At 41.7% G+C, this 15,678-nt stretch overlaps 1 protein-coding gene across 1 annotated transcript in view; it reads left to right on the top strand.

The window, feature by feature from the left end:
- The window catches only part of ZC3HAV1 (zinc finger CCCH-type containing, antiviral 1), a 75,477-nt gene that overhangs the window by 54,610 nt on the left and 5,189 nt on the right, over nt 1-15,678 (top strand). The window contains exons 9-12 of the mRNA XM_017499723.2: nt 4,084-4,186; nt 10,152-10,242; nt 10,991-11,121; nt 11,486-11,616. Coding sequence (XP_017355212.1) covers nt 4,084-4,186; nt 10,152-10,242; nt 10,991-11,121; nt 11,486-11,616 — 456 coding nt within the window. The remainder of the gene's footprint in view (nt 1-4,083; nt 4,187-10,151; nt 10,243-10,990; nt 11,122-11,485; nt 11,617-15,678) is intronic.

Genomic DNA, 15,678 nt, shown 5'->3' with positions numbered 1-15,678 from the left:
CAGGGTTTCACCGTGTTGACCAGGATGGTCTCGATCTCTTGACCTCGTGATCCACCCGCCTCGGCCTCCCAAAGTGCTGGGATTACAGGCGTGAGCCAACGCGCCCGGCCGGCTTTTTCTATTTCTTAACTAGATTGCAAGTGTATTCTGTCATGCGTTAAGCTAGTATCTGAGTGCCAGCCATGTACTGGCCACTGCTGTAGGGGCTGGGATACAGTGATGAGGTTGCTCTTCCAGCCTATATTCAAGAGGGTGGTGAGAGGCAATGATCGGGTAAACAAGTCAGGCCATTTCAGAAAGCAGTAAGTTACTGAGAAAATGAACCGTGCCAGGAAGCAACCAGAGAATGGAGGAGTCAGTGGGACAGCACTTACTTTCATAGAGCAGCCTCTGCCTGGGGGAAGGAGGGCGCTCCAGGAGAAGGAAGAATGAAGGCCAAGGCTGGAAGGTACAGACCAGCTTGAAGTTTCACAGAACAGGTAGATGGTCTGTAAGAGATGAGAGCAGAGAAGAGAGATCTAAGATGGCTGATCGCTAGCAACTCGGGATTGTAGCTCCCAGTGAAAGCACAGAGAACGAGAGGATGCCACATTTTCATACGAATTTTGTTGCTCATGGACCAGGAGATTCCCAGCGGAGGAGCCCCAAGGGTTGCCAGTGCAACTCTTGCGGCCGGCGCGGCAGTTCTTGGTGCAGAGTAAACGGGACTGGGTCCCCTTTTGGCCGACGTTTGGAGCTCCGGGAAGGCAGAGTCGCCTGTTCAGCTGATCGAAGGACGGACTCAAGAAGGAAGCCAGTCCGGAGATTCCCGGGCAGAAAAGCACCATCAATCTTACCGCCGGCTGCAGCGCAGTGGGTTGCTTAGATTCCAGCGATGGGAATCAACAAGTTGGACGTCCACTCAGAAAGCTAATTAGAAAGTCGCTAATCACAAAGACGACAGATGGATAAATTTATAACGAAGGGAAGAAACCAGCCTAAAAAGGCTGAGAATACCCAAAATCAGAACGCCTCTCCCTCTATAGGGGATCACAGTTCCTCATCAGCAACGGAACAAGGCCTGATGGAGAACGAGTGTGTTCCATTAACAGAAGAAGTAGGCTTCAGAAGGTGGATGATAAGAAACTTCTGTGAGTTAAAAGAACCTGTTCTAACCCAATGCGAAGAAACTAAGAACTTTGAAAAAAGGTTTGATGAAATACTAACAAGAATAGACAATTTAGAGAGGAATATAAGTGAATTAATGTAGCTGAAAAACACAACACGAGAACTTCGCAAAGTATGCACAAGTTTTAACAGCCGAATTGATCAAGTAGAAGAAAAGATATCAGAGGTCGAAGACCAACTTCATGAAATAAAACAAGAAGACAAGATTAGAGAAAAAAGGATAAAAAGGAATGATCAAAGTCTTCAAAAAATATGGGACTATGTGAAAAGACCTAATCTACATTTGATAGGTGTACCTGAATGTGATGAAGAGAATCAATCCAAGCTGGAAAATACGCTTCAGGACATTATTCAGGAAAACTTTCCCAACCTAGCAAGGCAGGACAATATTCAAGTCCAGGTAATACAGAGAACACCACAAAGATGTTCCTCAAAAAGACCAACCCCAAGGCATATAATCGCCAGATTCACCAGGGTTGAAATGAAGAAGAAAATACCAAGGGCAGCCAGAGAGAAAGGTCAGGTTACCCACAGAGGGAAGCCCATCAGACTCACAGCAGATCTCTCAGCAGAAACCCTACAAGCCAAAAGAGAGTGGGGGCCGATATTCAACATCCTTAAAGAAAAGAACTTTCAACCTAGAATTTCATATCCAGCCAAACTAAGCTTCACAAGCGAAGGAAAAATAAAATCTTTTGTGAACAAGCAAGTACTCAGAGATTTCATCACTACCAGGCCTGCTTTACAAGAGCTTCTGAAAGAAGCACTACACATAAAAAGGAACAACCAATATCAGCCTTTCCAAAAATATACCAAAAAGTAAAGAGCATCAACATAATGAAGAATTTACGTCAACTAATGGGCAAAACAGACAGCTGGCATCAAATGGCAGTCTTAAACTCACATATATTATTATTAATCTTAAATTTAAATCGACTAAATCCCCCAATCAAAAGACACAGCCAAAACCCATCGATATGCTGCATCCAGACCCATCTCACATGCAAGGATACACAAAGACTCAAAACAAAGGGATGGAGAAAAATTTACCAACCAAATGGAGAGCAAAAATAAATAAATAAATAAAAAGCAGGAGTTGCAATTCTCGCCTCTGATAAAATAGACTTCAAAGCAACAAAGATCAAAAGAGGCAAAGAAGGACATTACATAATAGTAAAAGGATCAATGCAACAAGAAGAGCTCACAATCTTAAATATATACGCACCCAATACAGGAGCACCCAGATACATAAGACTTACAAAGAGACTTAGACTCCCACACAATAATAGTGGGAGACTTTAACATCAATACTAGACAGATCAACGAGACAGAAAATTAACAAGGATGTCCAGGACTTGAACTCAGATCCAGAACAACTAAACTTAATAAACATTTGTAGAACTCTCCACTTCAGATACACAAAATATACACTCTTATCAGTACCACATCACACCTACTCTAAAAGTGAAGTAAATCATTCCTCAGTAATCGTATAGCATCTCACAGGTTTAAATGAAATATTGGTTGGCTGCTTGTTTGTTATTTTCTTCCCTCATTTCTCCCTGTCTCCATTATTAAGCACAATTATTGGCATAAAAGAGGTTTCCAATACCCATTTTTAGACTGCATTCTAGCCTGGGCAATAAAGCAATACTCCTGTTCTCTCTCCCTCTTCCTCTTCCTCTTTCTTCCTCTCCTTCATTCTTTTTTTTCCTTCTTCTTTCTTTTTCTTTAAAAGAAAAAAAAAAGAGAGATGTGAGCAGAGATAGAAACTTGGCTGTTTTATTAGACAGAAGCCCTGGGAAGACTTGGAGCAGTGTTGTGGCATGATCCGATTTGCGTTTTTTGTGGTTTACGTTTGTTTTGTATCTAAGTGTGCAGTTGGATGAGTATTGACAAGTGCATGTAACCGCCATCTTAAGCAGGATATAGATAGAACATTTCCATCAATCCCAAAAGTTTCTTCCTGTCTCTGCAATCAGTCTCCCCAGCCACACCACATACACTTGCTGTATTCTCCTCACAGACTATTGCTGATTGCTTTCTGTCCCTATAAACTAGTTTGACCTGTTCTAGAACTTCATATTAATCAATGCTTGCAGTAGGCACGTTGCATGTGGCTGACTTCTTTCACTCCAAATAATGTTTTTTAGATTCATCCACGTTGTTCTTCCCCCTTCATTACTGAGTCACATCCATTGTAAGGCGATTCCATAGTTTATTCTTTTACCAGCTGACGGACGTTTAGGTTATTTCTGCTTTTTGGTTATCATAATTGGCTGTGAGCATTCATGCATGCTTTTGTGTGGATACAGGTTTTCATTTCTCTTGGGTAAATACCCAGGCATGGTATTGCTAAATCATATAGGAGTGCATGTTTAACTGTATAAGAAATCACCAAACTGTTTTCCGACGTGGTGGTTCCATTTTACACTCTCACTAACAATGGATTATGATTTACTTTTGAAAGGGATCACTCTGGTTGCAGTTTGGACCGAGGTTTATAACATGAATTGAAAACGGTATTTCATATCTGATGTAGAAAAAAACCCTTGAAGACAGCTACCAGATTCCAGCCCATAATCACTGATATCTGGTGCAGGGAAGCTTGCAAGGGTGCTGTCTTGTTATTTGGCTCCCCCAGCTCTCCTCCTTTACCATCCATCTTGGATTTAAAGATTAGATTAATTCCTGAATATTCATTTACTCCTTTGCTTCCTGAGCCTTCTACTAATGGCAGTGAAGGATACAAGTCTTTTACTGTGAGCAATTCTTATCCCAAAGGATTTTCTCTATTCCTATACATACAGGTCAGTCTTGAATGTTTGCTGTGTAAATAGCCTCTGCAAAATAACAAGAAGTCATTTTCTAGGACTGATCTTGATTCTCACTGCTTTTATGTTTTTCTGTCCAAAGGGATGATTCAGACAAACGTAGCTTCCAAAACTCAAAAGGATGTCATCAGAAGACCAAAATTTGTGTCTCCTTGGGATGTGGAGCAGATGAAAAGAGGACCAGAGTAAGTGTTCTGAAGCAGCTGTTTGCTGATGTGTGCTTGAGATGCTTGTCCTGGGCTCATGGAGTCACTCGCGAATCTGGAGCCTATTTTCCTGAAAAGTTCCAGCTTGCATTACTCTGCAGTTTCCATTTGCATTATCCATGAGTAAGATGCTTGTTAAGCAGCATGGTGTGATTGAAAAGGATACTAGATCCAAAAACAAATTTTCTTTCTAACTTACAGAGGAGTCTGAGCAAGTCTCCTAAATACTCTGGGCTTTAGCTTCTCCTGCTGTGAAAAGCTGGATTGATGCAGTGCGCCTGAGGAATTATCACATGCACTGGGTTTTTGTTTTGCTGTGGATTCTTTTTTTTTTAAGAAATGGTGTCTCACTTTGTTGCCCAGTCTGGTCTCCAACTCCCAAGCTCAAGTGATCCTCCTACCTCAGCCTTCCAAAATGCTGGGATTGCAGACACGAGCCACCATGCCTGGCTTTGCTGTGGATTCTTTTGTGTGTCTTCTTTAATTTTGCTACACGATTTACAGAGAATGAGAGGCGGAGAAAGACGGGAAAAAGGGGTGGGGTAGCTGTTAGAGCTGGGGCTTCGGAGAGAGATAACGCTGATGGAAGGGATTTTAAAGGAGATGCTGTGGAGGCTTCGTTGTAACTCTCCTTGTAAATTGCTCAGTAAACTCTACATTGTTCATGAACATTTTTGGAGTTGGATTTTTTTTTTTCCGTGTGTGATGTGTGAGTATATAAACCAGGCTTCAAGGCAAGTATAAAATCAAGGTGTTCTAACTAGGTTCTTTTGGTTGTAAGAATTCAAGCTATTTGATGAAAAAGGGAACTTACTAAAAAGATAAATAACTTTGAGGTCATATGGAAAACAACTCGCAAGAATCTAAGAATGGAAACTGAGCTATATCAGGGCCTCAAAGTTATTTATAGAAAAGATCTTTTTTTTTTTTTAATAGAAAGGATCTTTGACTCTAGGCTGCTCCAGTTCTAAAGCAGAATTGGAAGCAACTCCAATTCTGCTTTAGAACTGGAGCAGCCTAGAGTCAAAGATCCTTTCTGGGTACCAGGTTAACAGCCTGGACTCTGGATCTAGCTCACCTAAGTTCAAATTCCACCCTGCCACCCATTAGCTGTGTGGATTTGGACAAATGAATGACTCTGTATATCCTCATGTATAAAATGGGCTTAATAATAATACCTTCCTCACGGTTGCCTGGGTAACATATTCCAAACACTCATCAGGTGTTCAGTAAATGCTAACTGCTCTGATTATTATTATTTTTATTCCCCTGCTATTAAAAGACTTAGTAACTATATATTTAAGTTGACTTAATTCTAATTCATAATCCCAACCTGCATATCCCTCAGCCTTATCTTCTGCCACTAACTGCCTCATTTTCTCTGAATTTCTCAAGTTGATTTCCCAAGAATTAGAATCTGATTGGTGTAGCTGTCTAAAGTCCCTTCCAGTTATTTATTTATTTATTTAAGACAGTCTCACTCTGTTGCCCAGGTTGGAGTGCAGTGGCGCAGTCTTGGCTCACTGCAACCTCTGCCTCCCAGTAGAAGTGATACTCATGCCTCAGCCTCCCGAGTAGCTAGGACTATAGATGCATGCTACTACGCCCAGCTAATTTTTGTATTTTTACTAGAGATGGGGTTTCACCATGAGGGCCAGGCTGATCTCGAACTCTTAACCTCAGCTGATCTGCCCGCCTCAACCTCCCAAAGTGTTGGGATGACAGGCATCAGCCACTGCACCTGGCCCTTCCCCTTACTTTATTACTAAATTAATAAAGTAAGAAGAATATTTCAGGGTTTAGGGGAGAGAGGAGTAAGGCCCATGCCCTCACAGAGCTTATATTCTGGTGGATGAGGCAGTAACTATGTCAGTTCCTGACAAGTGTTAGGAGGGGAAAAAGGCAGAGTAGGAGGATGGGGAGAGGCTGTTCACATTCAGCTGATGAATGAGATCGTCAGAGCTGCTTTTCATTCATTAGAATGGTTCTGGCAGGATATCTTCACAAAAGTACGTTTGAACTGTATTGCCTTAAAGCAACAAAATTGTCTATTTTTTTTTTTTAAACAAGGTCCAGTAATTTTTTTAACAATTCAGATACTCCCAGTTAGTCTCAACTAGTGAGACCATACTTTATTGCCCTTCTGGACAGCAGGAACTATGGAAAGTGTAGAGACCTCAACTCCAAACTGGATGGTTCTTTCTGTGCACATATATTTCTAGGGGAAAAAATTGGTTTGTGGCATTTCCAGAAAGCTCCTGTAGTTAGCCATTGTCAGTCTCAACACCTTCCATATGTCAGAGTTGTTTCATGCTTTTTCATTTGCTCTTCCTGTCTCCAGGAATACTCTTTCCCGTCATGCACATGAATCCAGCATGCCCCATGATTTAGCTGGAATGGCACTTTCCCATTCTAACATTCCTTGTGACTCTCTTCCAATTCTCCTGTGTCCTCCAGGAACACTGGAGATTCCATTATAGTTGCTGCCCACTTCTACCTTGTAATACAGTTATTCGTGTAAATGTCATCTCGAGCATGAGCACAACCTTCCCTCCTCCTCCCTTCCCTCTCTCTGCCCACCAACCCCAATTATCAGCTCCTCACTCAGAGCTCTTGAAATATTTTGGTGGTTTTTTTGTTGTTGTTGCTGGGGTGCAATGGCACGATCACAGCTCACTGCAGCCTCAACCTCCCAGGCTCAGGTGATCCTCCCACTGCAGCCACCTGAGTAACTAGGACTGTGGACGCACACCACCACACCTGGCTAATTTTTGTATTGTTTTTAATAGAGACACAGTTTCGCCATGTTGCCCAGGCTGTCTTAGAATATTTTGTATAATGCATGGCACATAGTGATAATAAATAGCCACATGAGTAAAAAAATAAAATAAACTGAGGAAAACATGTGAGTGGGCGGGGGGAGGGGGGTCATGCAGAGAACCTACTTTAATCCTGCCCTCTCACTGGCCCAAGGAGACACACTTGGTGTGGGATGGAATAAGGGCTGGGGTACTATCCTGAACTGCAGTGGGATATAGAAATGAACTATAGCACAGTCATTATTCACGGGCATCTTATAACATATGCATTCAATCTATCCTGTGTTATACAAACCCATAATGGAAACCTGAGCTTAAAATAGAGATAAACTGTGGCCATGTCTCATTCTGAGGCATCTTCTTTTTATACAAGGAAGTCTTCAGAGAGTTTTTTTCTTGAAGCATTTATTTTTTTTAATGTAATTGTTTTGTACATGGAAAATTTCAAATATAAAGCACAAGGAATTGTTAATAAATCTCTGTGTAACTATCACCCAACTTAAACACTGTCAATATTTTACCATCCTTTTTTTTTTTTTTTTGAGATGAAGTCTCACTCTCTCCCCTAGGCTGGATTGCAGTGGTGCAATCTCGGCTCACTGCAACCTCTGCCTCCCAGGTTCAAGTGATTCTCCTGCCTCAGCCTCCCAAGTACCTGGGACTACAGGCAAGGGCCACCATGCACGGCTAATTTTTTTTTTTTTTTTTAATTTTTATTTTTAGTAGAGACAGGGTTTCATCATGTTGGCCAGGATGGTCTCGATCTCTTGACCTCGTGAGCCACTTCGCCCAGCAATATTTTACCATCTTGTTACCACCATCACCTCTAAACTTTTTTTTGAGAAAAAGTCTCACTCCGCATGCAGGTTAGAGTGCAGTGGTACAGTCGTGGCTCACTGCAGCCTCAACCACCTGGACTCGGTGATCCTTCTGCCTTAGCCTCCCGAGTAGCTGGGACTATAGCTGTGCACCACCACACCTGGATAATTAAAAAAAAAAATTTTAATGGCCCACACCTGTAATCCCAGCACTTTGAGAGGCAGAGGTGGGCAAATCACAAAGTTGGGGGTTCAAGACCAGCTTCACCAATATGTTGCAACTTTACTAAAAATACAAAAATTAGCCGGGCATGGTTGTAGGCGCCTGTAGTCCCTGTTACTTGGGAGGCTGAGGCAGGAGAATTGATTGAACCCAGGAGGCGGAGGTTGCCGTGAGACGAGATCATACCACTGTGCTCCAGCCTGGGTGACAGAGCGAGACTCTGTCTCAAAAAAAAAATCACTTTATAGAGATTGTGGGGGGGAAGTCCCACTATGTTTCCCAGGCTGGTCTTGAACTCCAGAGCTCAAGCAATCCTCCTACCTTGGCCTCCCAAAGTGTTGGGATTACAGGCATGAGCCACCACACCTGGTCTAATTTTTTTTCTTTTGCTGGAATATTTTAATATATATCCAATACATGTTATCATTTTCCTCTCTATATATATTAGGTGTGTTCCTAACAGGTAAGAGGTTTTGAAAACATTATACAATATCATTAATCTATGTAACAAAGTTAACGATAATTCCTTAATATCATCTAATACCCAGTTCATGTTTTACGTTTTTCCATTGTCTTAAACAATAACTATTTAGAGTTGATATATTGCAATCAGTATCTAAGCAGGGTCTGTACATTGCATTTGGTTGATTTGTCATAAACCTCTTTTAGTTTGCTACAGTTTCCCCTCCTCCACCTTTTTCATGAAATTTCATTTTTAAAGAAACTAGATAGGCCAGGTGTGGTGGCTCATACCTGTAATCCCAGCACTTTTGAAGGCTGAGGCAGGAGGATTGCTTGAGCCCAGGAGTTTAAGACCAGCCTGGGCAACATGGTGAGACCCCATCTCTACAAAAACTTTTTAAAATGTTAGGTGTGGTGGGACACATTTGTGGTCCCAGATACTAAAGAGGCTAAGGCAGGAGGATTGCTTGAGACCAGGAGGTTGACCTGTGTTTGCACCACTGTACTCCAGCCTGGGCAACAGAGAGACTGTCTTAAAAAAACGAACAATAAAAACAACAACCAGGTGGTTTGACCTATAGAGTTTTCCATATTCAAAATGTGGGAAATCAACCTGGCATGCTGTCTTGTGCCTACAATCCTAGCACTTCAGGAGGCTGAGGTGGGAGGATCACTTGGGCCCAGGAGGTTGAGGATATAGTGAGCCATGAACACACTACTATACTTCAGCCTGGATGACAGAGCAAAACTCTGTCTCAAAACAAATGAGCAAATTGTTTCCTCATGGGGTCACTTGATGTGTAATTTCCATAAATTGATCATTAGATTTAGAGAACTGATTAGATTTAGGTTCTGTTTTTTTGAATCAAGAATACTACACAATTGATGGCTTTGTACCAGTGATCCTGTCCCATCTTATGAAGAGATATATAGTGTCTGATTGTCCTGTTTTTAGTGATGGAGGTCACAGAGTAGGTTCAAGTCATTCCAGTCTGATCATTCTACTGTATTATTCATCTGATGTTTCACTTAATGGTTTTAGTAGCTAATCATGATGTCATTAGGTATTGCCAAATAGTGGTTTTCTAATTCTATCAACTCTTTCGCAACTATTAGTGTGATTCATCTATAAAGAAAAATTTTTCGGATAGCTTTAGGTTCTATGGAATAGAAAAAAAAAAAGGAATTGTTTCTCAGATATAGTTACCCAGAAATACAGTTCATAATGGAAAGGCAGAATTCTTTCCTCTCAATTCCTAATATATACTTAATTGTTTATCTTTTGACAAAGAAGCTGTAAGACACATTTGCTTAATGCTAACACATTAGGACCTTTGAATGTTGAGCAGAAATATAAAAAAGAATCAATGCTTTTATATTTTAAATCAACAGGAAAATAGCATTTAATTTACCGATTATGAATAGTTGCAACATTTTTAAAAGACGTGACTACTGGTACATCTATAGCAGGAATATGCGAAGATGTAGTCCAAAGAAAAATACAGAAAGAAATATTGTGTATTTCTCTAAGTATCCTTGGCCTAGTGGCTGGAAGCTAAGAGAAAAGGTAGCTTGGGCGTGTGGAGCAGAGAGTTAAGTGAATTCTTTCTCTTTATTTGTAGCCATCAGCCAGCACAGACCTCATCAGCGCCTTTAACTGCCACCTTTCTTCCTCGGCAGGACCTTTGCTTCCTATCCTCAAAAAAATATGAGGTACTTGGTTTTTTACATGGTTGGTGGGTGAATCCGTTAAATGTTAGAAAAAGTACTTTGCTACAAGTGTATGTGTTTGTCTGGATGAATGAATTGCTCCTGCAAAACTGTTAGATCAAGGTTGAAAGGCAGACATTGAATGGTTTTCTTTCCCACAGATCACCTAACTGCTCTAGGTGCGTCATTGTTCCCAGAGTTCAGCCACATACAATCTCATTTGGCTAGATCCTCACAACAACCATGTGAGATGGATATTGACATCTCTGTCTTACAGAGGAGAAAACTAGAACTTACAGAGTGAAAGTGACTTGTCTGTTAGTTACAATTAACAAGTTTCTACGGGCATCAAACTGCCTCACTTTGTTACCTAACCTAGTTGGAGCATGACTATTCCTAGATAGCTTAGCCTCCCCATGCTGGCTTTAGCTTTTGTGCAGGCTGGTCTGTTTGGACTGCCTGGGCATCACATTGGGAAGAGGTTACTGACTAAATCAGACTGCAGGGGACTTCCCTTTTCCTTAGGGAATAATGCTTTGATTGCTTTAAGTTGGCCTGGACAGACAGGCCTGCTGCCTCTCTGGTTCATTACAGCAATGAGTTGCCAGATGTGGGAACCCTCAGCCAGCTCATCCTACCTGCCATTAGAACCCTGGTAACGATACTTCACGGGCTAGGGGGCCACATATGCGGATGTAACATGCTTTAAATGTTTCCTGTTTCTCATTTATATATTTTTTAATTTTTTAAGGTGTCAGAGATCAATCACCCACATCCAGAATATGTCAAAGTAAGTGAGCATTTTAAAGCTTCCATGAAACATTTCAAGATTGAAAAGATAAAGAAGATCCAGAACCCAGAGCTCCTGGATTGTTTTACACGGTTGGTGGCCACGTTATTATGTTTCTTTTTTACATAAAACTGGAAAGGATTAGTTAACATCCATCCTTTAAGATTTATATTCACTGATTTATTTTAGTAGTCAACAGTTCCTTCAGGCTCTAGTTGTTTTTTTCATTGTATCAACTCCGGCTTCTCTCTCTCAGCCTCACTGATTTCATGTGTCTATCTTGTAAAAGTTTTCATAAGTTTATTATTGTACAGCTTCTGCCTTAAAGTTAGTAGCTCCATTGTGAAAGCTGATGGGATGAAATTTTCAGATGATTAGACTTTAGCTGGGATTCATGTAATGAACTGGAGTGAGAAGGGGATGTCTCGGTGTTAACTCTCACATTTCTTACATTAGGAAGAAGTCGCAGATGAAGGTAGAAGAAAACCTCCTATTTTATGCGACAAAACGTGCCTATGTGGAATCTATCTGTGCGAATAATTTTGACTGGACCATACATGAAACTCATGCAACCACATATGGAAAAGGTTTGTGCTGGGATAGAAAAGTATAACTGGTAGAGTTATAACTTGGGCTTTATATGTGCTTCTATGAGGAGGTATATGTAATTATTTTGTATTAACTAGAGTGTCCAGGCTTTAGTGGTCATGGAGAGAAAATAAGCTCGCGGTGATCTCAAATGCCCAAATGACAGTGGCTCCATCGACTTGGAGCATGAGTGCTGGAACTTAGTCTCACTCCTCCTTTCTGTTTTCTTTCTGGGAGTGACCAAAGTCCTTGTACATGCTTGTCAATTACTCCATCTGTTGGCCTGTTGTCTACCATCACTACTCACTTCTGGCCGTGCTCTTCCTGAACACATGTCCATGCCTCTGAAGCTGTTTGAAGCTTCAGTTGTCACACAGTGGTTTTAATTAAAGACGAGGAGAAGAGGATTCTCCCCATCTCTGGCCACACTGGGTTACCTGGACCTGTAGTGTCATAGGTCTGCTCCACACACAAAATCTTTATAGCTCTTTCTTTTTACTCCTAAACTCTTGCCTGCAATTTTTTTTTTTTTTGAGACAGGGTCTCACTTTGTCACCCAGTTTGGGTGACAATCTCAGCTCACTGCAGCCTCCACCTCCTAGGCTCAAGTGATCCTACCACCTCAGCCCCTCAAATAGTTGCGACAGCAGGTGTGTGCCACCACATCCAGCTAATTTTTTTTTTTTTTTTTTTTTTTGTATTTTTTATAGAGACAGGGTTTCACCATGTTACCAAGGCTGGTCTCATCTCCTGAGCTCAAGCAATCCGCCTACCTCGCCTCCCAAAGTGCTGGGATTCGAGGCGTGTGCCACCACTCCTGGATGCATGCAACTGTTAAAACCAAACAAACCAAATTAAGAATTACTCATCTTTAGGAAATAAGTAATAGTTTATCACAGATTCAAAGTGAGTTCAACTCATACAACTAGGATTAAATTCAATTGCTCCAAAAGGCAAGAAGTCAGTCAGCAAATACTTTTGAGTGTCTTCTGTACACTAGATGCTGGGTACACAGTGGTGAACAAGTTAGACATGGCCCCATATAAATCATTTTGCATAATTATCTTACATAATTAATTAAATGATTATGGCCAGGCATGGCGGCTTACACCTGTAATTCCAGTACTTTGAGAGGCTGAGGTAGGAGTATCACTTGAGCCCAGGAGTTGGAGACCAGCTTAGGCAACATGGTGAGACCCTGTCTAATTTTTTGTTTTAATTACAAAAAAAATTTTTTAATTACCTGGGCATGGTGGCACATGCCTGTAGTCCCAGCTACTCAGGAGGCTCAGGTGGGAGGATTGCTTGAGCCCAGAGGTTTAAGGCTGCAGTGAGCCCTGGTTGTGCCACTGCACTCCAGCCTAAGTGATAGAGCAAGACTTTGTTTAAAAAAAAAAAAAAATTAAATGATTGCAAATGTCAGACTGCTATAGAAGAAAAGAACAGGTCCAGACTGGGCACGGTGGCTCACGCCTGTAATCCCAGCCCTTTGGGAGGCTGAGGCACGAAGATCACTTGAGGTCAGGAGTTCAAGACCAGCCTGGCCAACATGGTGAAACCCCGTCTCTACTAAAAATACAAAAACTTAGCCAGGCATGGTGGCACATGCCTGTAGTCCCAGCTACTCAGGAGGCTCAGGTGGGAGGATTGCTTGAGCCCAGAGGTTTAAGGCTGCAGTGAGCCTTGATTGTGCCACTGCACTCCAGCCTAAGTGATAGAGTAAGACTTTGTTTAAAAAAAAAAAAAAAATTAAATGATTGCAAATGTCAGACTGCTATAGAAGAAAAGAACAGGTCCAGGCTGCGCACGGTGGCTCACGCCTGTAATCCCAGCCCTTTGGGAGGCTGAAGCACGAAGATCACTTGAGGTCAGGAGTTCAAGACCAGCCTGGCCAACATGGTGAAACCCCATCTCTACTAAAAATACAAAAACTTAGCCAGGCATGGTGGCATGTGCCTGTAATCCCAGCTACTCGGGAGTCTGAGGCAGGAGAATCGCTTGAACCCAGGAGGCAGAGGTTGCAGTGAGCTGAGATCGCACCACTGCACTCCAGCCTGGGCAACAGAGAGAGATGCTGTCTGAAAAAAAAAAAAAAAGAGTCCAGACCAGAAATGAGGGTCGTTTTGACCCAGGTGGTGGAGAAGAAAGGATGAAAAGGATATTGCAGTTCAAGGGATCTATTCCCTAAGAGGGATGTGTGCAACAAGACAGAGTCTAGGTCTTAGGAGAGTGGGCTGCAAGGTTGAGTCTTTGGGTTGGATCATTTAAGAAAATATAGGCTGGGCATGGTGGCTCATGCCTATAATCCCAGCACTTTGGGAGGTCAAGGTGGGTGGATTGCTTGAGGCCAGGAGTTCAAGACCATCCTGGCCAACATGGAAAAGCCCTGTCTCTACTAAAATTACAAAAATTAGCTGGGTGTGGTGGCACATGCCTATAGTCCCAGCTACTCGAGAGGCTGAGGCACGAGAATTGCTTGAACCTGAGAGGGGGAGGCTACAGTGAGCTGAGATCCTATCACTGCGCTCCAGCCTCAGTGATAGAGCAAGACTCTGTCTCAAAAAAAGAAAAAAAGAAAGCACTCAGAAATGCAGGAGTAGAAGTTAACTTTCTTAACACAATAAAGGGAATTTAAAAAAAGAAAATATAGATCCCAGATTATATAAGTATGTTATAAAAACAGCTGATGCTTGGCAACAAAAACAAAAATGGACAAATGAGATTGCGTCAAACTAAAAAGCTTCTCCACAGCAAAGGAAACAATGAACAAAGTGAACAGACAAACCCACAGAGTGGGAGAAAATATTTGCAAGCCATACATCTGATAAGGAGTTAATATCCAAAATATATAAGGAACTCAAACAGTTCAACAGCAAGAGAACAAATAACCTGATTTAAAAATGAGCAAGCTGTTTCCGTAAGTGGCCTGTGGTGATCTGTAGGAATGGTTTGCTATTCACTTGACCCAGAAATCTACACAAAATCATGCAAATAAAGAAGTTCAAATCTTCATACTCACTTTAAGAATACCCATGAAACTGCCCAGGCCATCAAGGGTATGCATATATATGAAAAGCCAGCAAGTGTCTGAAAGATGTCACTGTGTAGAAACAATGTGTACCATTCTAACGTTATGAGGGTGGAGCTGGTAGGAGTGTTCAGGCCATACAGAAGGGCTGGGCACATGGTTGGTGACACAGAAAGAGTTGAATTTTTGCTGTACACACTTAAAAATGCAGAGTGTATGCCGAACTTAAGGATTGAGCTGTAGATTATCTGGTCATTGAGAATATTCAGATGAACAAAACACCTAAGACATGCCTTACAGAGCTCATGGTTGGATTAATTCATGCGTGAGCTCCCCCTGCCATGTAGAGACAGTCTTCACTGAAAAAGAACTCAGTGTTCCTAAACCAGAAGAGGAGATACCCAGAAGAGAAAGATATCCCAGAAGAAACTGAAGAAGCAAAAACTTACGGCACAGGAATAAATTTAGCATAAAATACATGCAAGTAGGAGTTTCAAAAATGGGCAAAAGACTTGAATAGACATTTCTCAAAAGAAATACAAATGGCCAATGAATTCATGAAAAAATGTTCAACATCACTAATCATTGGGGAATTGCAAATTATGCAAATTAAAACCACAGTGAGCCCAGGAGGTCCAAGGCTGCCGTGAGCCAAGATTGAACCATTGACCACTGCACTCCAGCCTGGGTGACAGAGACCCTGTTTCACACGAGGTGGGTGGTGGGGCCGGGGGGGGAGTAGATGTACTGACAGCAAGATTTCTAGGACTAAAGTGGAAAAAAAAAGTTGTAGAACAGATCATATATTATGACCCTATTTATGAACAAATAAACACCATAAAACTATATGAGACCACATCAGACTACAAGAGCATGCCATATACTATACATACATACATGTATGTGAAGGCATAGAAATAGGTGTGAAAGAATTCTCACCAAGCCATTAACTGTTTTGGGAAAGGGGGTGGGACTGGACATGGTAGGTCAGAATAGGTGGACTTTCATATTTTACTTTAATAGTGGAACATCA

This window comes from Cebus imitator, unplaced genomic scaffold, assembly GCF_001604975.1.
Source record: "Cebus imitator isolate Cc_AM_T3 unplaced genomic scaffold, Cebus_imitator-1.0 Scaffold260, whole genome shotgun sequence".
In the NCBI taxonomy this organism is placed as follows: Eukaryota; Metazoa; Chordata; class Mammalia; order Primates; family Cebidae; genus Cebus; species Cebus imitator.
This window is presented reverse-complemented; position numbering and strand designations above follow the sequence as displayed.